The sequence below is a fragment of the Saccopteryx leptura genome, chromosome 1 (assembly GCF_036850995.1).
Source record: "Saccopteryx leptura isolate mSacLep1 chromosome 1, mSacLep1_pri_phased_curated, whole genome shotgun sequence".
In the NCBI taxonomy this organism is placed as follows: Eukaryota; Metazoa; Chordata; class Mammalia; order Chiroptera; family Emballonuridae; genus Saccopteryx; species Saccopteryx leptura.
In genome coordinates this window covers 301847305-301871191 of record NC_089503.1, presented here as the reverse complement: position 1 = coordinate 301871191, position 23887 = coordinate 301847305, and the positions used below count along the sequence as shown (strand labels likewise).

General features: G+C 40.5%; 2 protein-coding genes across 9 annotated transcripts in view; one reads left to right on the top strand and one right to left on the bottom strand.

Annotated features, from left to right (window-relative positions):
- Positions 1–22945, bottom strand: part of FGD6 (FYVE, RhoGEF and PH domain containing 6) — a 127968-nt gene extending 105023 nt beyond the window's left edge. For all 3 annotated transcript variants that reach the window (XM_066357359.1, XM_066357365.1, XM_066357368.1), the window contains exons 1-2: positions 22726–22945; positions 12086–14507 (exon numbers count right to left, since the gene is read on the bottom strand). In XM_066357359.1, the coding sequence (XP_066213456.1) occupies positions 12086–14507; positions 22726–22741 (2438 nt within the window). In that variant the 5' untranslated portion in view covers positions 22742–22945. The remainder of the gene's footprint in view (positions 1–12085; positions 14508–22725) is intronic.
- A 324-nt stretch (positions 22946–23269) lies between these two features.
- Positions 23270–23887, top strand: part of VEZT (vezatin, adherens junctions transmembrane protein) — a 71544-nt gene continuing 70926 nt past the window's right edge. For 2 of the 6 annotated variants that reach the window (XM_066357418.1, XM_066357413.1), the window contains exon 1: positions 23292–23454. In XM_066357418.1, the coding sequence (XP_066213515.1) occupies positions 23407–23454 (48 nt within the window). In that variant the 5' untranslated portion in view covers positions 23292–23406. Of the gene's footprint in view, positions 23455–23887 lie in introns of all 6 variants that reach the window. The other 4 variants (XM_066357382.1, XM_066357396.1, XM_066357376.1 and 1 more) reach the window with 4 other exon arrangements.

Sequence of the window (23887 nt, the reverse complement as noted above, 5' to 3'; positions counted from 1 at the left end):
AAGAACTAACTTCTATCCTTCTTAAACTATTTCAAAAAATTCAAGAGGAAGGAAGACTTCCAAGCTCCTTTTATGAGGCAAGCATAATTCTGATTCCAAAACCAGGCAAAGACAACACAAAGAAAGAAAATTATAGGCCAATATCTCTGATGAATATAGATGCTAAAATCCTCAACAAAATATTAGCAAACCGGATCCAACAATATATAAAAAAAATCATACACCATGATCAAGTGGGATTTATTCTGGGGAGGCAAGGCTGGTAAAATATTTGTAAATCAATCAATGTGATTCATCACATAAACAAAAAGAAGGAGAAAAACCATATGATAATTTCAATAGATGCAGAAAAAGCATTTGATAAAATCCAGCACCCATTCATGATCAAAACTCTCAGCAAAGTGGGAATGCAGGGAACATACCTCAACATGATAAAAGCCATCTACGAGAAACCCATAGCCAACATCATACTCAATGGGCAAAAATTAAAAGCAATCCCCTTAAGATCAGGAACAAGGTAGGGGTGCCCCCTTTCACCACTCTTACTTAACATAGTCCTGGAAGTCCTAGCCACAGCAATCAGACAAGAAGAAGAAATACAAGGCATTCAAGTTGGAAAAGAAGAAGTAAAACTATCATTATTTGCAGATGATATGATATTGTATATAGAAAACCCTAAAGTCTCAGTCAAAAAACTACTGGACCTGATAAATGAATTCAGCAAAGTGGCAGGATATAAAATCAATACTCAGAAATCAGAGGCATTTTTATACGCCAGCAGTGAACAGTCAGAAAGAGAAATTAAGGAATCAATCCCCTTCACTATTACAACCAAAAAAATAAAGTACCTAGGAGTAAACTGAACCAAGGAGACTAAAGACTTGTACTCGGAAAATTACAAAGCATTGATAAAAGAAATCAAGGAAGATACAAACAAGTGGAAGCATATACCATGCTCATGGTTAGGAAGAATAAACATCATTAAAATGTCTATATTACCCAAAGCAATCTATAAATTCAACACAATACCAATTAAAATACCAATGACATACTTCAAAGATATAGATCACATATTACAAAAATTAAACGGAACCAAAAAAGAACACGAATAGCCTCAGCAATCTTAAAAAAGAAGAATAAAGTGGGAGGTATCACACTTCCTGATATCAAGTTATACTACAAGGCCATTGTACTCAAAACAGCCTGCTACTGGCATAAGAAAAGGCATATAGATCAATGGAACAGAACAGAGAACCCAGAAATAAACCCATAGCTCTATGGACAACTAATATTTGACAAAGGAGGTAAGGAAATACAATGGAGTAAAGACAGCCTCTTTAACAAATGGTGTTGGGAAAATTGGACAGCTACCTGCAAAAAAAAGAAACTAGATCACCAACTTACACCACTCACAAAAATAAACTCAAAATGGATAAAAGACTTAAATGTAGGCCGTGAAACCATAAGCATCTTAGAAGAAAACATAGGCAGTAAGCTCTCCGACATCTCTCGGAGCAATATATTTGCTAATTTATCTCCACGGGGGAAGTGAAATAAAAGACAGGATAAACAAATGGGACTATATCAAACTAAAAAGCTTTTGCACAAAGACAATAAGAACAGAATAAAAAGACAAACTACACAACGGGAGAACATATTTGACAATACATCGGATAAGGGGTTAATAACCAAAATTTATAAAGAACTTGTAAATCTCAACACAAGGAAGACAAACAATCCAATCAAAAAATGGGAAAAAGAAATGAATAGACACTTTTCCAAAGAGGACATACAGATGGCCAATAGGCATATGAAAAAATGCTCAACATCACTAATCATTAGAGAAATGCAAATTAAAACCACAATGAGATATCACCTCACACCAGCCAGAATGGCGCTCATCAACAAAACAACACAGAATAAGTGCTGGCGAGGATGTGGAGAAAAGGGAACCCTCCTGCACTGCTGGTGGGAATGCAGACTGGTGCAGCCACTGTGGAAAACAGTATGGAGATTCCTCAAAAAACTGAAAATCGAACTGCCTTTTGACCCAGCTATCCCACTTTTAGAAATATACCCCAAGAACACCATAGAACGGCTCGAAAAGGAGAAATGCACCCCCATGTTTGTGGCAGCACTGTTCACAATAGCGAAGATCTGGAAACAGCCCAAGTGTCCGTCAGAGGACGAGTGGATTAAAAAGCTTTGGTACATATATACTATGGAATACTACTCAGCCATAAGAAATGATGACATCGGATCATTTACAATAACATGGATGTACCTTGATAACATTATACGGAGTGAAATAAGTAAATCAGAAAAAACGAAGAACTATATGAATTCATATATAGATGGGACATAAAAATGAGACTCAGAGACATGAACAAGAATGTGATGGCAATGGGGGTGGGGGTGGGGGGAGGAGGGATGGGGGGAGGAAGGAGTGGGGATGGGGGAGGGGAGGGGCACAAAGAAAACCAGATAGAAGGTGACAGAAGACGATTTGACTTTGGGTGAGGGGTATACAGCACAATCAAATGTCAAAATAATCTGGAGATGTTTTCTCTCAACATATGTACCCTGATTTATCAATGTCACTGCATTAAATTTAATAATAAAAATATAAAAATTAAAAAAATCAAGTATCAGCAATACCAATGTCCTATATAGCCCAGAATATGAACATGTTCTGATTTAAAATCCATGTCTCGGATCAGAAAAACTTGGTTCCACACTCAATTTATCTACCATATTTTTCACTCCATAAGATGCACAGGCATTTTCCTCCCCACTTTTGGGGGGAAAAGCACATCTTATGGAGCAAAAAATACAGTATATACAGTGTGTCCATAAAGTCATAGTGCACTTTAACCAGTCACAGGAAAGCAACAAAAGACGACAGAAATGTGAAATCTGCACCAAATAAAAGGAAAACCCTACCAGTTTCTGTAGGATGATGTGGCAGCATGTGCAGATGACGACGTAACACCGTGTATACAGCAGAGCAGCCCACGGCCATGCCAGTCGAGATGTGGATGGTACAGAGGAAAGTTCAGTGTGTTCTGTGGCTCACAAAATTCCAATCCGTGACCAAAGTGCAACATGAATATTGGCACGTTTATAATGAAGCACCACCACATAGGAATAACATTACTCGATGGGATAAGCAGTTGAAGGAAACTGGCAGTTTGGTGGAGAAACCCCGTTCTGGTAGGCCATCAGTCAGTGATGAGTCTGTAGAGGCTATACGGGATAGCTACCTAAGGAGCCCTAAAAAATCTGTGCATGAGCCCACATCGAACTGCACTGAATAGGTATGAAACTGGGAGAGTTTTCCTTTTACTTGGTGCAGATTTCACATTTCTATCGTCTTTTGTTGGTTTCCTGTGACTGGTCAAAAGTGCACCATGACTTTACGGGCACACTGTATTAGCTGTGTGCCCTTGGACAACTTACTTAATGCCATTAACTCTTAGTTTCCTCATCTGTAAAAGAAGATATTATCCATCTAACAGAATAGTAGGGACAAAATAACACACACAAGAGCTCCTAGTTTAACATTTGGCATGTTAGAAATACTGAGAAAATAGTATTAAGCAAGGAAGCCATGCTATTTGAATATTAACAGCATTCCTTAAGCTTGATATTGTCTGATAAACTTCTGGTGAATTGGGGGGAAAATAGATTGATGAGGAGTCAGACAGTTAGAGGGAAGAATGCTTCACTAATGTACAGGAATGGACAAAAGCAAGGTTCTAGTTGTGAGTATGCGAAAGAGAGTTTATTCTTCAGCTAAATGCAGCCCTCTTCCCTGATATAGGGTTAACAGTATCTGTTATAACAAGAAAAAAAAGGCAGTGGGACATGCAAACCTGAACCTTTTTGGAACAACTTAAGATCACTTGAGTTTTCTAAATCTTGCTGACTTCATTCCAAAAGAGCCTTAAGAGGTAATGTGGCATTTTGAAGCACCAGATAGGAGCTCTGGTTTTGCAATTTCCTATCACTGTGGTGTGGGGACAGTCAAGTATTTGTGTGGGCTTGGTTTCACCAGTGAATGAGGAGGCTGGTTTGGATAATTTGTAATGACTCCTTTAACTAAAAATCTTAATGATTCTATGGTTGCGTTTAACCTAAAATCATTAAAAGACATACTTGAATTACCAAAATTTTCAAGCTACCCAAAGGCTCTCATTTAAGTTTCCTCACCCTAACTTTTGCTACCAAATAAATCCGACCTAGACTCATGAATGACCTCATTATTATCCTTCCCTGACCCTTCTTAACTCTTTCCCACAACGTAACAGGGTGGTAGAGAGGAAATATGCTTTAGTTTCTAATAGTGAAGCCCTGGGGAAAAGTCAAATAGTGAAAATGCGACTCATTTAAATGGAAATCTCTCTTTCCTTATGATTGCCCATACATCTAAAGACCAACTAAAAGAGAAAACAAAAAACAAACAAAAAAAAAAACAACCAGCTACCAATTATTCCTTTTTTATACACTGTATCTACCTTTATGGATTTGAAACAAGTTGCCAAACAATACAAATCAGAACTGCTTTTCAGATTAAGAAAAAAAAAAGCTACTTATTAAAACCCAAACTTATTCTTTAATTCCTAAAACAAATAAGTGACCAAGAAACTGACTCAAAAAATATATGATCTCAGTAAAACAGTTTTCAATGGAATCCATAGGAACTAAAAGAACAAGCAGTTACACCATTTCAAACATAAAAGGCTAAATGTGTTTTCCTTTTTATTTATATCCAAACACTCAGGAGAAACTGCCTTTCATTGTTCAGTGTTTATTATTTCACCTTTCCTGAATCAGAAACCAAAATACTTTGATAAATCGGAGAGCCTGATAAACAGACCCTTGAGCATTAGGAACTGTTGGGCAGATAAGTTATTTTATGCAAACTCTTATTATTAAAGATGGCTGATGGCCACTGCCCACGTGGGGTGGCTGATTGCCTTCCTGCCTGGGAAAGGGCTTGATTATGCTAATATGTGCTGGAGAAGGGGCTTTTGTGCCAAAAGGTTTTAAAAGATGGAGCTAGGAGGCCATTTTGGAGAGAGACCACATTCTTGCAGAGAGGGAAGGAGACCAGTTGTTCCAGCGGAGAGAGGCCACATGGTGGGAGGGGATGAGGCAGCCAAAATAGAGGCAAACAGAGGTGGGAGCCTTTGATTCTAGGAAAAAATGGGTTTTGGTGCCCATATGTTTGTTTTTTACTCATTGGCCAGTATGAGTCTAGAACAGGGGTAGTCAACCTTTTTATACCTACCGCCCACTTTTGTATCTCTGTTAGTAGTAAAATTTTCTAACCACCCACCCGTTCCACAGTAATGGTGATTTATAAAGTAGGGAAGTAACTTGACTTTATAAAATTTATAAAGCAGTTACAGCAAGTTAAAGCATATAATAATAATTACTTAACAAGTACTTTGTCGGATTTTCGCTAAGTTTGGCAGAATACATCTTTATAAAACAACTTACTATAGTTAAATTTACCTTTTTATTATATTTTGGTTGCTCCGCTACTGCCCACCATGAAAGCTGGAATACCCACTAGCGGGCGGTAGGGACCAGGTTGACTACCACCTGTCTTGAATAAAGGAAAATGGCCCACCAGTTTTTGGCTCTGCAGTTTCTTTATAATCTGTCCAAATTAAATGCGAACCTACAAGAACCAGGTGGCTGTGATGGTGGCAGCGGCTACTAGCCTTACAGACTAGAACCACTAATTCAGTTTCATTTCCATCTCTGTCCATTTTTCCTGAAGTCACTACCAGCATGATTCAATTTCTTTATGTATAAAAGGATATGATCACACCAAATATAACCTTACTCCAATTCACATTTATGTGGAACTAAAATGAATTTATAATACATGCAAAGAAGGCCTGAGAAATCTGAAAGACAACTGCAGATGACAGCTGTTCTTCCTGGAAATGCCATCATAATCCTTTACTCCACTGATAGTCTATTTGGCTGACCCAATTTTTATAGCTCCAATGATAAACTATTTCTGCCTGATGTCAAAACTACTTGCAAAAACTTGTTTTGCTTTCCAGAAATCCACAAACACAATTACCAGATCCAGACTAAACCACCAAAGTAGATTTTCCATACTACCCAGAAGAATACTAGGCAATTCCATTCTTGAACTTAACTTTTAATCTCAGTATTTAATAAAAAGGCTTCTTTGAATCTTCCCACATCCAGAGTGCTGTAACTCAAACTGCTCTTTGTTCCTAATAAAGTTTTAAGAAAGCATTATAATAAATACGTTCATTTAAACATGTCTATTTTTTAAAACAAAGGGCTTTCCTTAAGTACCTAATTAATCTATGCAATGCCAGGAAAAGATGATACATTTAAAAGAAACATCTGCAAGAACAGAGAGAGCTTACAATACTAATAGCACAGGCATTACTTCGGATACCTGAAACAAGAACGTACTCATCCCCTTACTTACGAAAGCAAATCTGCATCTACAATTCCACTGAACCACCTGGACGACTGGTGAGTCAAGGTTCGTCTCCTATACTTCATCTTGTTCCTGTCCCCCTTACCATCTTCCTCAACACACTCAAGTTTTCCTCTTTATCATAAAAACTATTAATTTAATTGCACTGTTTTAGTCTTGGCACAGTCTCATTTTCTATTACCTTCCTTTGTATTTTTCATATAGTAGAAGCTAAATATATTCTTGTGGGCTGGCTGGGAACCTTCTCCTACTCTCTTAGTTATTTCTACTGCAACAATGCAGTCTGAGTTATAAACATCCTTCTAATAGATTTAAAACATTCACAGATTGATAGATTAGCTGATTACCTTTACCAATCAGGTCCTTACAGAAACTAAAAATGCTTAAGAAAAGGATGAGGTCCTTCCCATATCTATTCTTTCCCAAAAGGTTTACACTGGGAATATTTCACTAAGAAGTAGATTATAAACTCATTTTGCAAAGTGATTTCTGTCTCACTGATATAATTAGTTGCAATTTTATGAAAACTTGGAGAAATTATAAAATATTTAATTGTTAATATCTGAAAATTTAATAAAAATCCATCCAGCAGTGGAAAACCAATCAGTTACCTGTAAAAATAATGTTACCTTTTCTCCTCAAAATATGCGAATATCGGGTATCTCAAAACAATGTCGTTTTACCAAGCAAGACAGGATGCGTGTGCATAATGTGTATGTGTACACACAGTCACAATGTGGGATAGTTGTTCTTTCATCTCTGACTAAAAGAAATCTGACTAAAAAAAGTATAAAGTGACAGTCTACCACATTAAAGCATATACGTCTGATAAAAGATCGCTTATATGGTTTGGCAGGAAATGAGACCAAAGCAGTAGAGCTGGACAAAGTACTGCAATTTAACTAATTACTAATACTTATCTAAAAGGAAAAAGAGAAGCTTTCCTGCCAAGGAATAAAATCAACTGCTTCTAGGGAGAGTTTAAAATGTAGGGTAAGTATACAAATATATTTGCCAAAACTGTGTGGCTATGATTCCAACACAAGAAACATAAAATTAAGGAGTCATACAAATTTTTGATATTTCCTGAGCTGATGCTGAAAATAACTCACAGGAAAGGGCTGCAGTTAAGATACATGAGTCCCAACCCCCACCCTCTAACTGTGCATAATATCGCCGGTGTTATGAAAGCATGGAAAGTCTCATTAGGGCTATTAATTTACACTTTAATCATTATTAAAATTCAACAATACCACCAGATGGTAAATGCAACCCAAGCGAGATATCTTCTAAACCAGGTCTGATCATTTATAAAGCAAATGCCATATTGGGATTGGAGACAACCTGTACTGCCACTCGGCAGCTCTCCAAGCCCAGTTTTGTGTTTAAAATGGTGAAAAAACAAACAAATAACTTAGTACTTTCCTTCATCAGAGATGAGGGTACAGTGATTAATTAAAAACAAATAATTTTGAAGTCTGTTGTATTTTGAATGCTGGTGTTTGAGGAAAACCAAAAGATAAATTCAAACCTTTAAGTGATGGAGACTTCTGGGCAAAGTTTCAACAGACAGCAGTGCCTGTTTGCTGATTCCACTCCCTCTCCCCTCAGTCCTCAGTCTGCAATCTGGTTTTTCTGCCCAGAGCACCAATGAAATTGCTCTTATCAAGGTTACAAAATGACCTCTAAATGCTGAACCTAAGTCATGTCCATTTTATAAGCCTTCGGTCAGGTGTCAACAGCTCTGGAAAGTCATCTTTATCATCCTGGCTGGGGTATAGCCTATTGGATTAATAGGACCATGTGGTCCTAGAAGGGTCTGCCGCCTCACTGGACAGAAACTCCTTGGGAGCAGGCGCCCCCTTTCACGTCTGAATGCACACTGCTAGACACATGGTCAATATTTTGGAATAAACTGAGGGCTCACTAGGTTACCTAGGAAAACCCAATTACCATACAGTTTCTTTGAAGTGCTCACAGTAAGAACAAACTAAAATAACAGAAGAAAATCCTAGAATGTTCCCGGGGACAATTTTTCTTGGTTATAGAATCAAGAAATCTGCTACCATTTCAATAGAAACATTCCAACATTTGGACACTACTGTTTTGCTGATTTGTCCATACTCTTTAATAAAGACCCATATTTCTGGAACTTCCTTATGAAAATCAAACTTCTTAAATAGTAGCAGTATCAGAACACTCATCACCTACATGCAGGGAGAGAAAAAGGCCCGTTGCCAGCTAGTTGTTTTAGCTTATGCCTCAAACCTTCTGGGGAAGAGGGCTCATAACTGTACCCCAAACACACCAGAATACTCTCGAGTGGCTCACAATCCTTCAACAAAAGTGCTTTGGAGAACCCAGAGCGGTGACGCAATGATGAGCTAACTGGGAACACCTAAAAGCTGCTGTTTCCGTGGGGGCTCCCCTTCACCCTCCTTACCTTCAGACCTGGCAGGTCTTCCTTCCCCACTCAGGGCCTTCCCAGTGCCTCTCCTCACCCCACCCAACCCTCCCTGTTTCTTCTACTCACTCTTGCCTGGGGGTCCGAAAACCAATGAGTGGGACCAGGCAGTTAGCAAAGAAGAATGGGGCCCAGAGAAGGGGAAGGAGCAAGAACAATGAGAAAAGGAGGGAAAGAAAACCAATGACTTTCTAAACTTAGTCACAACCATCCAGCCTTTCCTTTCTCCTTATCAGTCCCAATGCTCAGTCTTTCTCACAGCAAGTCCAGCCCCCAATTTCCTCATTCTTCCACAGTCACCTCATCCTTTCCACAGTCTCTGCGCCTCAGACCCCGTGGATTCCCTCCTCTTGATATCCTGAGGCTCAACCCCACCCTGGCCAATGCTCCTTCCTGCCTCTGCCCAAAGAAGTGCTGAGAGGAAGAATTCACCTGGGAAGGGAGAAGGGGAGGCCAGGACACCAATGGTTAATATAATCTAGGGGCTAAACTGGGACCATTTGCTACCATTATCAAACTTATTTCTTTGGGAAATACACTTCGAATTTCAAATTATCTTAAACTTTTAGAATAACACAGTCTTATTGGGGACAGACTCTAATTATTTCCTGATAAATCAATTATAACATGTTATAAATTTGTAAACATTAAGCAGTTGGATTCTTGAAACCTACACTCTAAAGAAGGTGACTATATGGCCTTGACTGGATATCTCAGTTGGTTAGCGCATCCTCCCAAAGCACAGAGGTTGCTGGTTCGATCCCCGGTTAGGGCACATACAGGAACAGACTGATGTTCCTCTCTCTCCCACAGCCCCCACTCCTCTCACTAAAATCAATAAACAAAAAAAAATTTTTTTTAAAAAGAAGGAGGTGACCATTTAGGCACTCCCAAGCTTGCCAAATATATGATCCAGAAGATAGAGTCTGGTGACACACATAGACTCTATGAATCCCTATAAACTAGTGACTCCCTATAAACCCTTGGTGTGATCCAGACTCTCTTTCCCAAGGGCTGAGAAAATGACATTCTTCCAATTCATCTCAGCAGAAAAATCCTAAAAAGGGTTCACTTGCATTTTTTCTGATCATTTTAGGGTTCTAAAATTCTCCTAGGGTTGTATTTTGAATTAATTATTCTAAGGAACAGGTCTACAGTTTCAACAGCCAGGCTACCAAACAAGATTTCAACCTGGAGCCTCTCAGCTCACTTCTCATTTACCTTCTTTCAGGATGTCTGGGTGTCCTCCTCATGAAGCCCCAAATTTTGCTTTCTTGTCTACTCAGCATTACTTACAAAAGGTACAATGTTCCAGGCAAAACTGTTAATCTGGTCCTAGGACTGCAGGCTTTTGGTTCAGCTGGCAAATCCTGGGAGTCTCAAGGCCGTTTAGGGCTCCCTGCTTTAGGCCCAAAGAAAAACATCTCTGTAGAAAGCTAATTTCAGGAGCAGAGCTCACCCACTCTTCAGCAGGCTGTGCTCCTTGATGGCCCGCAATCTGTTCACAGCCACTCTTGGTTTCCTGTGGCTTCCAGAAGAACCCTCCTTATGAATGCCATCCAGCTGAACTGGCTGGCTGTGTACATTAACTCCTTCCAACCTGGTTCCCCCAGCTGAGCAGCAGTGCCCCTAATTGTATAAAAAGCATATCAGATAAAGAACAAGTCCCAGAAGTTCACAGCTTGTGTTAGAGAAAATGACAAACTCTCAGGATTTAAGCATGAGGACCAACAGGAAACTTACACCAAGGGCCAAATCTCCAATTTCAAGAGTAAACTTCATAGTAGCTAAAGATAGTAGTATATCACAAAGAAGCCAAATTCACTCCTCTTTCACACACACATACACACACACACACACACACACACACACACACACGACACAAAAGCATATTAAAAGGACAGTAGCAACCAAATTGTTCCATAGAGAGAAGAGCAGGCATGAAAAGTTAGATATACGTATATTAAAAGTTGAATACCTAACTCCAATTTTCCATGGAAATATTTATGCCAAGGAAGAGGCTTTTATCTGGGTACTAACGTTCAAAATAAGAGTCCAGAATATGAAAAAAGTTAAGCAAGGGAGGTAAGTCTTCTGTTACGGGTCAGAAGAGCAGAAAAAATTACAACTAAAGAAAAATACTGGGAGAACATCTGAAAGAACAATTATTTTACTTGGTGCACTAAGATTTCATTACATGCTTTTATTTATTCAATTCACCCAATAATCCTTTTATTAGCCCCGACAATGTGCCATGTATGCTAATATTTTACTGAAGTCCCATTTTAAGACCTAAGTATTCAGAGGCTTGAAGTTATTGACCTAAGAAGAATAATATAAAGACTTCCAAAAGGGCTGAGGAGCTTTGTGTTAGACACAAACCCAGCACTTTAAATACAATGCAAAGTCTCCTTTTGAGACTGTGGAGAGAGAAGGAAGCAACTTTTCATTCATCTCTCATGCAGTCAGCCAACATCTATTGGTCCCTATTTAAGCCCCTTGTTTGGCCTCATGCAGGACAAAAAGATATGACAAACACAGAACATCAGACATACCAATAAACACCGTAAGACAGATTGAAAGAAAGGCTGTAAGGATAGAAGGGTATATGGTTGGGAGGTCAGAACAGGAAGTAATCGTTTCCTACTAGGTGATTGCACAAGCTTCCTGAAGCCAATGATTGCTGAACTGGTTTCACCTGACAAGGGCACCACAGGTAAATGCATGGATTTCAATAACTTCAGATTTCTTACACCTAGCTAATAAAGCTCACTAAACTGGCCAATTTCCTCCCCTAAGTTCCAGCTATAATTTCCAAGTCTGTATCCTGGAGGATCTCTCTGATCCTGGTCTTTCATACATACCTATACTACTACTGGTTAAAATTCTTTGAATCAGCTAAAAAGATAAGTCAACTACTTCACACTTACATTGCAAATGCCCATTCCTACTATATGATAAAAGGAAACTGACTGCATTTGGAATCATTCAATATATACTTAACTAACCCACTTTCTCACCAAAATCCCATGTGTAGGATTTTCCTATCTCACAGGGTTGTTGAAGATTAATTTCAGTGATGCATGTAAAAATGCAGTGTCTGTTTGGCACCTAAGTGTTACCTGCAATGCCGATGTCTCGGTCCAACTTGCAGCTGGCCATATGAAGCTTCATATGGCTCTTCCACCTCGTACACATTTTCATCAGTGTCCTCCATGCTGCTGGAATTCTGCCTTTTCAACTCTGGAGTTTTTCCTACAGCCATAACAAATGGCAAGTTCTCATACTCCGGTATTTCTTCATAATGGCGTACATTTTCATACTCCGGTGCACAGTCACTTGTAAAAGGTTTGCAAGGTGCCTGAGATGTTTCCTCCCTAGAGAGCATTTGGTCATCCAAAGACTCAGCTCTTGGTCCATTAGTTGCACTGGTCTGGCCCCGCGACTTCTTCCTCTTCTTTTGGGATTCCAGGCTATAGTTATCTGCAGAATATGCCTTTATGGGTTTATTTCTCTTCTCTTCTACTAACAAGCCATGCCCATCACTTTCAATCCTTTTTCCCTCCCCACCCAAGAGGCCGCCAGCAGTTGTGTCTTCAAGTTGGCTACTCTTAGACCAAAATTTCTGGAAGTCACTCTTCATGAAACAGATGGACAGCTTCATGTTGAGCAACTTCTTTAAAGAGCTTTTCTTTTGAGAGTCTTTGCAAGGCTTAGTGCACCGTTCCATATCCACAGCAGACAGTGATTTTGCTCTTGGCTTGGTCAGGGCAGTTGAAGGCTCACTATTTGAGGCTACGGTGATAGACTTTAAGGATTCTGGGTTCCCTGAAAAGGGTAAAATAGGATGAGGTAATTTCCACACTGGTTTTTCTGAAGTCCGTTTAGGTATATCAAAGGAGGATGACATACCATGGTTTTGGGCACACGACTGTTGAAGGCGATTTCTTTCTGGAACCTTGTCTGAATTTTTTTCTTCATTTGAGGGATAAGTTTTATCCACAAGCTCCTCTGAGGCAGCCTTTTTAAGCATTCCTGCAGCAGGCAAGCTGTGTCTTTGAGGTTTTTTGGGGACAATTTTTGAGAAACTTCCATCTTTCATTGTAGATTCCTTTTGCATTTGAGGGATAGACACTGCCAAGTTACAGGCAGTAGGCAAACGTTTGTTGCAAGCTAATTTCAGCTGCTTAGGCAGGCTCATAGATAGAGTATTGCATCTTATAAAACCAGTACCATTGTCCACAGCTGGTGACATATGAGAACCATCTACTATCTTGCTGTCAGAACTCAAATCAGAATCTGTATCAAAAGGAGGTGTCACTTCTTCAGAGGAAGATGTTTCATGACACATGGCTTTCTGGGAACCAACTACGTTTCGTCTGTTACTATTGGAGTCCATAATCAATTCACTTTTATATCCTGGCTTTACTCTGCCCACCTGTTCCTGGTTACACAAAACATTCTTATAAATAACACTGATTTTATTGTTTTTCAAACTATCTTTGAAAAGACAAGAAGAGTCACTGTCTAAATAATCTGGTTCTTCAGTACTTTCACTAGAAGCATCTATGTGCTTTTGACGTATCAGACATGCAGCACGTGTCTTTCTGGGCTTTGGAGTTGGAAATTTTGTAGTACATGGTATTAAGTGAATTTCTAAGGGACCAAGGTCTTTGACTTCTGATTTCTTATTAACTCCATCTGAAGATAAAAAAGTACTCTTTTTACCATTTGCCAGAGCTTCTTGTTCAGATAAATGAAAGCAATTACTGCTTTTTTCACAGCCATCCTGGTAAGTTTCAAAATTTTGAAATTGATTGATAGGAAGTTGTAGGTGGCAGTGGTGATCAGGAACGTTTTCAAAACTGGACAGGGAAGGTGACAAGTCTGCAAATTTAATTCTGAACTGTCTGCTGGAATTACAGCCCTCATTCATTTCTGGGTTGTCTGCGGATCTGTGCTTCTGTGGGGAAATAAAAGGTGACGTTCTTTGTGTTAAAACATCTTTAAGCTTCTCTTCTAGGATGCTTGCCTTTAAAACAACTGCAGTCTGGCTCTTGACCATTTCACCATTAGGATCACTTCTACCCCTTGTTTTTATAGCTGAAGAGGACTCATCAATATTACTGTTTTCTACATTTTCAGGCATTTCTAGGGGCTCTAAGACAAGCTGCTTTACACACAGATCCTCTCTACTCCCAGGCTTATGGATGCACTCAGAACTATAGGAACACACTGGCAAAATATAGTCACTGCTCTGATGTCCTACATGTTTGCAAGTGGAATTATCAGCGCTTTTGGGTAATCCCTGTTTCTGTTCTTCCAGGTTGACAATGATTTTCCTTGATGGTGACTGCCTGATGTTACAAACAGGTGAGCTCTTCAGGGCTTTTGGTTTGGGGGCTATTGCAGGTTTGTTTTTCTTTGTTGACTGTGGAACACTAGAAATCACAATATCAGGTTTCGGTGCAACAGGAGGTGGAGTTGGTTTATTGTTTGCCACCACAAACTTTGGCTTGGGGGCCACTGGTGGTTTCTTAATCTCTAGAAAGAAAAAAAACAATAATTTGATGAAAAAAAAAACCAGCTTAAATTTGGTAACTTTTACTTCTGATAATATGGTAAACTTGCATTTTTACTAGGTAGATTATGTTACATTACATTATATATAGTCAAGATTGGTCTTGAAAATTCCTTAAATTGCCCTTCAATTCTAGTATACACAGCTTTGGGTACACAGTACATTTCTTAGTAAGTCCAACATGGTTTTTTCTTATAACTTTGGAACAGGTAACCATATCTTCAGACAACACTAAATGAAACAATTGGCTTCTACTTGGGGCCTGAATAGGAGAAAGTACTTCAGTTCATTTGCTAAGTGCTAAGAGTTGAATTTGCCTAAGTTGTTTGTAGGATACAACTTTTTTTTTTTTTTTTTGTATTTTTCTGAAGCTGGAAATGGGGAGAAACAGTCAGACAGACTCCCGCATGCGCCCGACCAGGATCCACCCGGCACGCCCACCAGGGGCAACGCTCTGCCCACCAGGGGGCGATGCTCTGCCCCTCCGGGGCGTAGCTCTGCTGTGACCAGAGCCACTCTAGCGCCTGGGGCAGAGGCCAAGGAGCCATCCCCAGCGCCCGGGCCATCTTTGCTCCAATGGAGCCTTGGCTGCGAGAGGGGAAGAGAGAGACAGAGAGGAAGGAGGGGGGGGGGTGGAGAAGCAAATGGGCGCTTCTCCTATGTGCCCTGGCCGGGAATCGAACCCGGGTCCCCCGCACTCCAGGCTGACGCTCTACCGCTGAGCCAACCGGCCAGGGCCTGATACAACTTTTTTTTATGGCAACCAAAAGGTAGATTAATTTTATTATATTGAAATAAAATATTTCTATTCAAAGAAACCATGAACAAAGTTACTAAATAAGGCCCTGGCCGGTGGGCTCAGCTGTGGAGCGTCGGCCCAGCGTTTGAAGTCCCAGGTTTGATTCCTGGTCAGGGCACACAGGAGAGATGACCATCTGCTTCTCCACCTCTCCACCTTCTCTCTCTCCCCCACTTGCAGCCATGACTCAAATGGTTTGAGTAAGTTGACCCCAGGTGCTGAGGACGGCTCCATGGCCTCATCTGAGTTGCTAAAATAACTTGGTTGCTGAGCAGCAGAACAGCAGCCCCACATGGGCAGAGCATCGCCGGGTAGGGGGCTTGCTGAGTGGATCCCGGTCAGGGCACATGCAGGAGCCTGTCTGTGCCACTGCCTCTACTTAATTAAAAAAAAGAACTCTGACCAGGCGGTGACACAATGGATAGAGCATCGGACTGGGACACAGAGGACCCAAGTTTGAAACCCCAAGGTCACTGACTTGAGGGTGGGCTCATCCAGCTTGAGTTCGTGGTCACTGGCTTGAGTTCGGGATAACAGACATGACCCCATGGTTGCCGGCCTGGCCTGAAGCCCAAGGTTGCTGGCTCGAGCAAGGGGTCACTCACTCTGCTGTAGCCCCCTAGTCAAGGCACACATGAGAAAGCAATCAATGAACTAAGATGCTGCAATGAAGAATTGATACTTCTGATCTCTCTCTCTTCCTGTCTGTCCCTATCTGTCCCTCTCTCTGACTCTCTCTCTGTCTCTGTCAAAAAAAAAAGTTACTAAATAATAGAACAAAAGTTAGTTGCAATATCTGAAACAACCAGGGATTGCTCTTTTTAGAATATGTAAAAGTTTCTGCATATCAAGCAAGAGAAAATGTCAATCCAGTAGAAAAATGGCCAAAGAATATGAATAGCAACTCACAGATGAGAAAAACTCTAAAGCTACCAGCGCTTTGAAGAGATGCTTAAAGTTATTAATAATCAGAGAAAAATGCAAATTAAAACAATGAGATCTCACTTTATACCTAAGAGACTGGCTGAGTTAGAAAACTGGATAATGCCAAGTGTTGGAGGAAATGTGCTGATATAGAATGTAATACACTGCTTGAGATAACGTGATGGTATAGCATTCCTGTAGAGCAATCAATCGGGCAGGTAGAGTCAAATTTAATATTGAGCCTGAGACTGAGGGTACCTGTTGAGAAGGGCTCCTGGTGGCTAACTGGGCTCAAATTTAAACACAGAGCCTAGAAGCAGTTGCTACACAGAGGCTTCTTATACAAGCTATAGTTGAGAAAAATCTGCCTGCTGGCTAAGCCAGCCCTTATAAAGGAGGTCCTGGACTTCTAGTTTAATCAGTAGGATTGACTTTCCCTGTCCAATCAGAGCTGTGCAACTATATCCTCATTTTCATTTTCACCAACTAATCAGAGTAGCTCCATACTGAACAATCAGAAGCAAGGACACAACTCTAAGCTTCTCATAAAAATAAGCAATATTCTTCTACCTCAATGATGCACAGTAGAGATGTACAATATATAAGCTTTATCAATAACCTAGATTACTAAAACCCCAAAGCAATCCTAAAATACAGAAGTCAGAAATTTCCCAAACTTCAAACTAATATGTAATTCTTCTGTATTAGTTGAGGCTCATAATGAAATTGTTATTTCTCTGTGCAGAGGTTGTCAATGCAGAATTTTCGCTGTGATGTTTCATGGGGCTCAACCCCAAAGTCTAACCAGTTTCTGGGGATAGAACCTGTATTTCTTTTAGGTTCCACAGGTGATTACTCTTTGTATCCTTCATTAGTGCATTTAAAAGATGTCCACAGTCCTGGCTGGATAGTTCAGTTGGTTGGAGCGTCGCTCCAGAGTACGAAGGTTGCCGGTTCAGTTTTCTGGTCAGGGCACATACAGAAGCAGCTCCATGTTCCTGTCTGTCTCCCTGCCTCTCTCAAAAAAATTAATAAATAGCCTGACCAGGCAGTGGCGCAGTGGATAGTGCGTCAGACTGGGATGCAGAAGGATCCAGGTTCAAGACCCCGAGGTTGCCAGCTTGAGCGCGGGCTCATCTGGTTTGAGCAAAAGCTCACCAGCTTGGACCCAAGGTCGCTGGCTCAGCAGACCAGGTTACTCGGTCTGCTGAAGGCCTGCGGTCAAGGCACATATGAGAAAGCAGTCAATGAACAACTAAGGCATTGCAATGCGCAACAAAAAACTCATGATTGATGCTTCTCATCTCTTCATTCCTGTCTGTCCCTGTCTATCCCTCTCTCTGACTCTCTGTCTCTGTAAAAAATAAAAATAAAAAAATTAATAAAAAGACCACAATTTCTAGTCTTCTTGGCATTATATAAAAAGTACTTAATGAGCACCTATTAATTACACTGTGTTAAATTTGTTCAGATATGCTATTAGCCTAGAAACCTAATAAAAGCTTCATGCACAAAACCTATAAAATAAAGAGATATACAGAGGCTGAACATCAGGGTTTTTTTAGTTCTTTTAAGTTTTTCCACCTATACTGTCACTTTCCCCCCAGTTATACTTCCCAATGAAACCTGAGATGAAATATTTTACCTTATACTTATGTTTGTTCCTCTAACACAATCTAATGCTTAATAAAAACTTAATTTACTGAAAAGTAAAAATAAACCTTTCAAAATAGCTACTGGAAATTGTTTAATTACTTGAATAAATAGAAGTTTAGATACTTCATTTGGTGATGAATTCCTTTTCAACAAAGTAAATTAGTCACAACACTTGGGAAGATATTACATGGAACTGAGTTTAAAAAAAAATAAAAAAGAGTAGGGTGCTCTGCTTCCTTTTATCAACCAAGGAAGAATTTCCCAAATCCCTAATATTATGTGTTCAACAATGATCACATGATAACCAATGCCTTCTCATGCCATATAATGTTGATAAATAAGAATAAAATACTTTCAAAATAGCAATACAAATTTCCAAAGCTTTTTACATTTTCAGTTATCTATTCAATGAGCATGTATTAGTATTTTTGTTTGTTTTAAGAAGAAAAAAACTGTAAAATCCTTCAAAACCTAATGCTAAAGCTTGGTATAATAATCTCTTATAAATAAATCCAACTCTTGATCTATTAATTCAATTATTAAAAGAAAGTATGAATCCCCTAGGTCTCTTTTCAACTTCTTTATTCAAGACAATGCAAACTGACAGATTGTCATGTTGATTTCATTTCTGTAACCATTCTTAGAGCATCCCACTTCTGGAATTTTTGAAGAATAAAAAGAGTTCTGGAGATTGACTGCACAGCAATGTAAGTGTATTTAACACTACTGAACTGTACACTTAAAAATGATAAAGATAATAAATCTGTGTCCAGGCCAGTTGGCTCAGCGGTAGAGCATCGGTCCAGCGTGTGAAAGTCCCGGGTTCGATTCCCGGCCAGGGCACACAGGAGAAGTGCCCATCTGCTTCTCCACCCTTCCCCCTCTCCTTACTCTCTGTCTCTCTCTTCCCCTCCGCAGCAAGGCTCCATTGGAGCAAAGTTGGCCTGGGCACTGAGGATGGCTCCATGGCCTCCTCCAAGGCGCTAGAATGGTTCTGATTGCAGCGGAGCAACGTCCCACAGGAGCTGAGCATCACTCCCTGGTGGGCTTGCTGGGTGGATCCCCATCAGGCGCATGCAGGAGTCTTTTCCCCCCAACCCTGGGCTTCTCACTTTGGAAAATTAAAAAAAAAAAAAAAGAAAGAAAGAAAGAAAAAGATAATAAATTTGTTACATGTATTTTACAACTAAAAAAAAAAAGCATCCATCTCATCAAATTAATCTTTTACTTTCTGCATCTTGCAGCTCTGTCAGAAGTTTCCAGGTGATTTAATTAATTTTTTATTTTTAGTCAAATTATTTTTATTCTCTGGTACCAATTTTACTCTTTTCTTGAAATGTGTTTTGTACATGAGTCTGCTTCCAACAGACATAAATCCTTGTTCTCTTTAGTGCTCTAGATATTCAATTAATTATATATGACCTGCAGTTGATTCCCAACAAATGTAGCCCAGCATTATGGATCTTATGCCCTCAATGCATACTCACTGAATTAAATAGACAGCTATGAACTTTACCTCACCATTGTTAGTCAACCGTGCATTGGAGGAAGTCAATAACGTAACTTGGGGAGCTGGCTCACCTAATGATTTGCCTTTGCGCAGATTTGGCTGCCTCAGTTTCCTTGTAAACAAAGGAGTTGGCCAGAACTCTCAAACCTATATGATTCTGAGATTATAACTTCTGAGATAGTTGCGTCAGGAGAACCTTTATATTCTCCAGCCCTCTAGCGCTGTATGATTTTTCTTCAGTGTAACTTTCACCACTAGAAAGTAAGCTCCAGAAGGGCAGCACCTTGTCCCAATGCAATGTCCCCAATGATGAAAATAGGGCCCTAGGAACAGTCAGAGCTGTCTCATACACATACTCTTTAATATGTCTCAGTAAAGGAAATCTTTTTTTAAAAAGTTCTGTATCAATTTTAACATAGAATAATATTTTGAAAAGTAGCAGGAATCAACTTCAATAGGATTATTAAATAAGTTGTTTTTTTTTCCTTCATGTTTATTGTATTGATTTTAGAGGGTCAGGAAGGGAGAGAGGGAGAGATACAAACAGGGACATTAATCTGCTCTTGTATGTGCCCTGACCAGGGATCGAACTGGCAACCTCTGCACTTCGGGATAACACTCCAACTAACTGAGCCATCCAGCCAGGGCTAAATAAATTCTTAATTATTAGTAGTAACAAATGTTCAACTAAGTCACTACAGAAATATCTGAAATCATTATTATTATCATTATTTTTTCGTGACTCCATTATGAAACAAATACAACTCAAAAAATAACAAGCCATGATATTATACTCTGCTCCAATGTCAAACTCCTGAAGTAAGTACATGATGTTTGGAAATGGATCCAGCACCTTTGGAGCTTAATACTGTATCAACAGTCAGACCCAAAGCTTTTGAGAGCAAAGCAGCAAATCTTTTATTTACACAGCTGTTTGGCTCCAGGGAAAAATAAGGTAAGAAAGTGAAGCACTAGTACTATTTCACTATTACAAACATACTGTCATCTGTTACACACAGATGGCTGCAGTTCACGTGCACACTTTCTTAGCTTTTCAATAAGCCATACAGGAAAACACATGCATTAATGAGACAGTGACCTTTACAAGTGCAAAAGGATAAAAAACATACACCTATAACTACCTCTCCTTTTAAATATACTGATTAAAATAATTCTAAAACCTATGGGCCTACTCTTTCACAGATGCAGAAAAACAAAGCAAGCTCTTCTTCAGGACACGTAAACTATGGATGATCTGCATTTCCTTAAATTAGCCTACCAACCAAATACCACAGATTAGATTAGATAAAAACAAACAGTCCCTTCCCCAATTGCAAATAACTTTCCTGAAGTTATACTGAATTGGATTATTGTTTCAAAAAGGATAAACAGCTTATAAGAATGATGAACACATTATTTTATAAGAATGAGATGGATAGAACACCCAATTCTTTTAGATGGATAGAATATCGTGTTCTCTTTTTAAATATTAGAATTAAAATAAATCTTTTAACAAATGGGTGAACAAAAAGGTAGTTAATGCTTCTCAGCAAGCCATGCTAAAACCAACTAACTCAGCTAAATACAGGAAGTGTCTCTCTTTTAAAACACCACAAATATGTCTGTGGATTTCTTTAATTGTAAAGTGAAATATAAAAATAGCTTGCATTATTTTAGGGTAATACGAATCAAAGAACCACAAACTCACAGACTAAGCCCTAGATAAGGTTACATATCTAAATGTCAAATTAAATGCTCTGTATGTGTTCATTATAAACTGTTAGGACTGAAATTGAAAACTGATGCATATAAGGTACAAATATTCTAAAAGTGCTTGACACTCCAAAAGAGGGGAGAGCTAAAATTGGCTGGAAGGACTTAAATCCAACCACTTTAAATTTAAATTAATTAGACTCGCTCAGTAATAAAATTTGAACAAAGGTGAGGCACAGAAATTTAGGATGAAAATAATTCACCTCAACTAGAAAGCCTCCTTTTGGTAAGGAAAAGAGTTTATATAGAATATGACATGACATATCTCCTGCACATACACATAACATCAGAAAGGAAAGATCTACAATTTCTTTAGGAATACTACTACTACAGAGATACTTCACTCTTTGTTTTCTTATTCCTATTGGCTAACTTCTTGCCTAGTTACCTGTAATCTGATTACATCTAGCAATGCAACACTTCAGTATATCTAGGCTTGAGAAGTAAAGCAACTTAAAAAAAAAAAAAGCAAGAAAGAAAAAAGACAACTCAGAACATTTAGAATGCTTTTTGACAGTTTCAAGTTGCAGGAATTTAAAACAAATGCCAAGAAAAGCAAAGAAAATTTAATCTGATACTTTAGTGCTGATTCTAGAAGAAATTTTGAGGGGAAATCTTCCACTATTTTTCTATAAAATTTCGAATGAACATTTATTTCTTTCAATGTGCACGAAACATAAAGAAAAATAACACTAATAGATTAAGTTGTGGTTTAAAATTTAACCTGAATTCTTATAAAGTGAATTTAAAACCATATTAGTAATTATCTTGGACTACAAGAACTGCTTCTTCAGAGTGTTTAGAGGAAATACAACATACAAAATTGCTCAAAGTCCACACAAAGGTAAACACTTCGTCATCTGGATGAAGGGAAAGGGCTTTGGGAAGCAGACGGAATATAAGGCTTTGTTCACACTAACCAGGTAGAAATAGAAAAAAAAATCCATTAAAAAAAGTGACTGAAGATGAGCAAAAAATTGCCATCGGCAATTCTATCCCTCTGCTTCTCGGGTAACCGGAAAAACCACGAAGATAGGAGTAAGAATGTTTAAACCTCTGCGTCTAATAAATAATAAGGGTCAGGGTTTCCAGTCGATACTAGGTTTGAACCGACTCGGCGCAGTCGCCGGGTTCAACACTCTGGGAACACTGCCCTTAGAATAACCGATTTCTTAACACGGCCAACTGTTTTCACACGCAAAAGCGAAGTCGCTTCAATTTTAGGAGACAGGCAAACGCCCTCCTTCGAGTTCGCGTTTCACCTGGCGCCGAGCCCCCGACACGGGTCTCCTTTTAAAGGCACGTCCCGAGAGAAACACGACTTCCGAACAGCTTCTCTTGGCAGGAAGGGTCAAGAAAGTACGGCAGCAAATGCCGTGTGCTCCGCACTTGCCACAGTCCCCGGGAAAAGTAGGAGGAACTCTGCTAACCTAGCCCATAGGAGAAAGTTGCTCCAGAACACAGGACGAGCGGCGCTCCCTACAAACTTGCCAGCGGCAGCGCGAGCGCCGTCACTTACCGGCGGCAGAAGTCATGATTCCCCCGGTCAGCTTCCCTGCTCGCCCCCCTCAATCCATGCTCCCGTTACAGTCCATTGTTTCAAGAGTTTAGGCAGAAAAGGAAAGCTCTTGCAGCGTCCACATTTCGTCCGGCTGCCCGGCGGCGCGACCGAAGCGCCGCACAAAGGATGCGGCGGGCTCCAGGGACCCGACAGCGCTCCCAGGAGCGAGCCACCGGCGACGGGCACGAGCAGCGCGAGCCACCGGCGGCGGGCACGAGCAGCGCGAGCCACCGGCGGCGGGCACGAGCGGTGCTCTCCGCACCTCCGCCGGCATGTGGCGCTCTCGAGCTCAAAAAAAAAAAAAAATCAGTGCTCCAGGCGCCCCCTGCCAGTTGCAGCCGTAAAAGCTGGACAAAAGCTCTAGCTTCCTCCAATCAGAGGACTCGAGCTTCATTTCGCTCCTGCCTCTCTCGTTCACAGGATCATCCCCTGCTCCAATAAGTGAGTCTAGAAAGGAGGGGAGTGGGCTGCGAGGCATACTGGGAGTTGTAGTTTTCTGAACACACGGGACAGGCGAGGCCGACTCCAGGGTTCCGCCAGTCCCCCGCCTTTATTTCCCATCGTGCTGAGGTGGGTGGCATGGCGGAGAAGGATGACACCGGAGTTTGACGAAGAGGTGGTGTTTGAGGTAAGGGAAAAATGGCGGTGGATGTGGATTGCCTTTGTTTAAGAAGCACGAGGGCGAAGGTGAGGAGCCAAGGCGGGGGACCGATCCTGGGGTGAGGGATCAAGTGACGCTCTTGCCGTCCTCGGTCACCGAATCTCGGCGATTTCTAGGCCTCGTGTTGGCTGCAGCCTGACAGGTGTAGCCCGAGACGCCCTCTCCGCGGCCGGCTTCAGCCTCAGCCTTAGCCTTAGCCTCGGCCTCGGCCTCAGCCTCGGCTTCAGCCTCGGTTTCAGCCTCAGGTCGGCCCAGAATTCCCAGCCGGGCGGATGGACGAGAGCCCCGCCTGCCTGCTCCATCCCCGGGGACGGTTGCACCTCTGGGCGACTGCGCCTGGTGGGGCGGGGCCCGGCCCAATCGTGCATTTTAGATACTCATCGATACAATTTAGCCTCTACCTTTTATACGTCCTCGATTTGGGAGGATCATTATCGAGAAGTGCGGTAGGTCTCTATT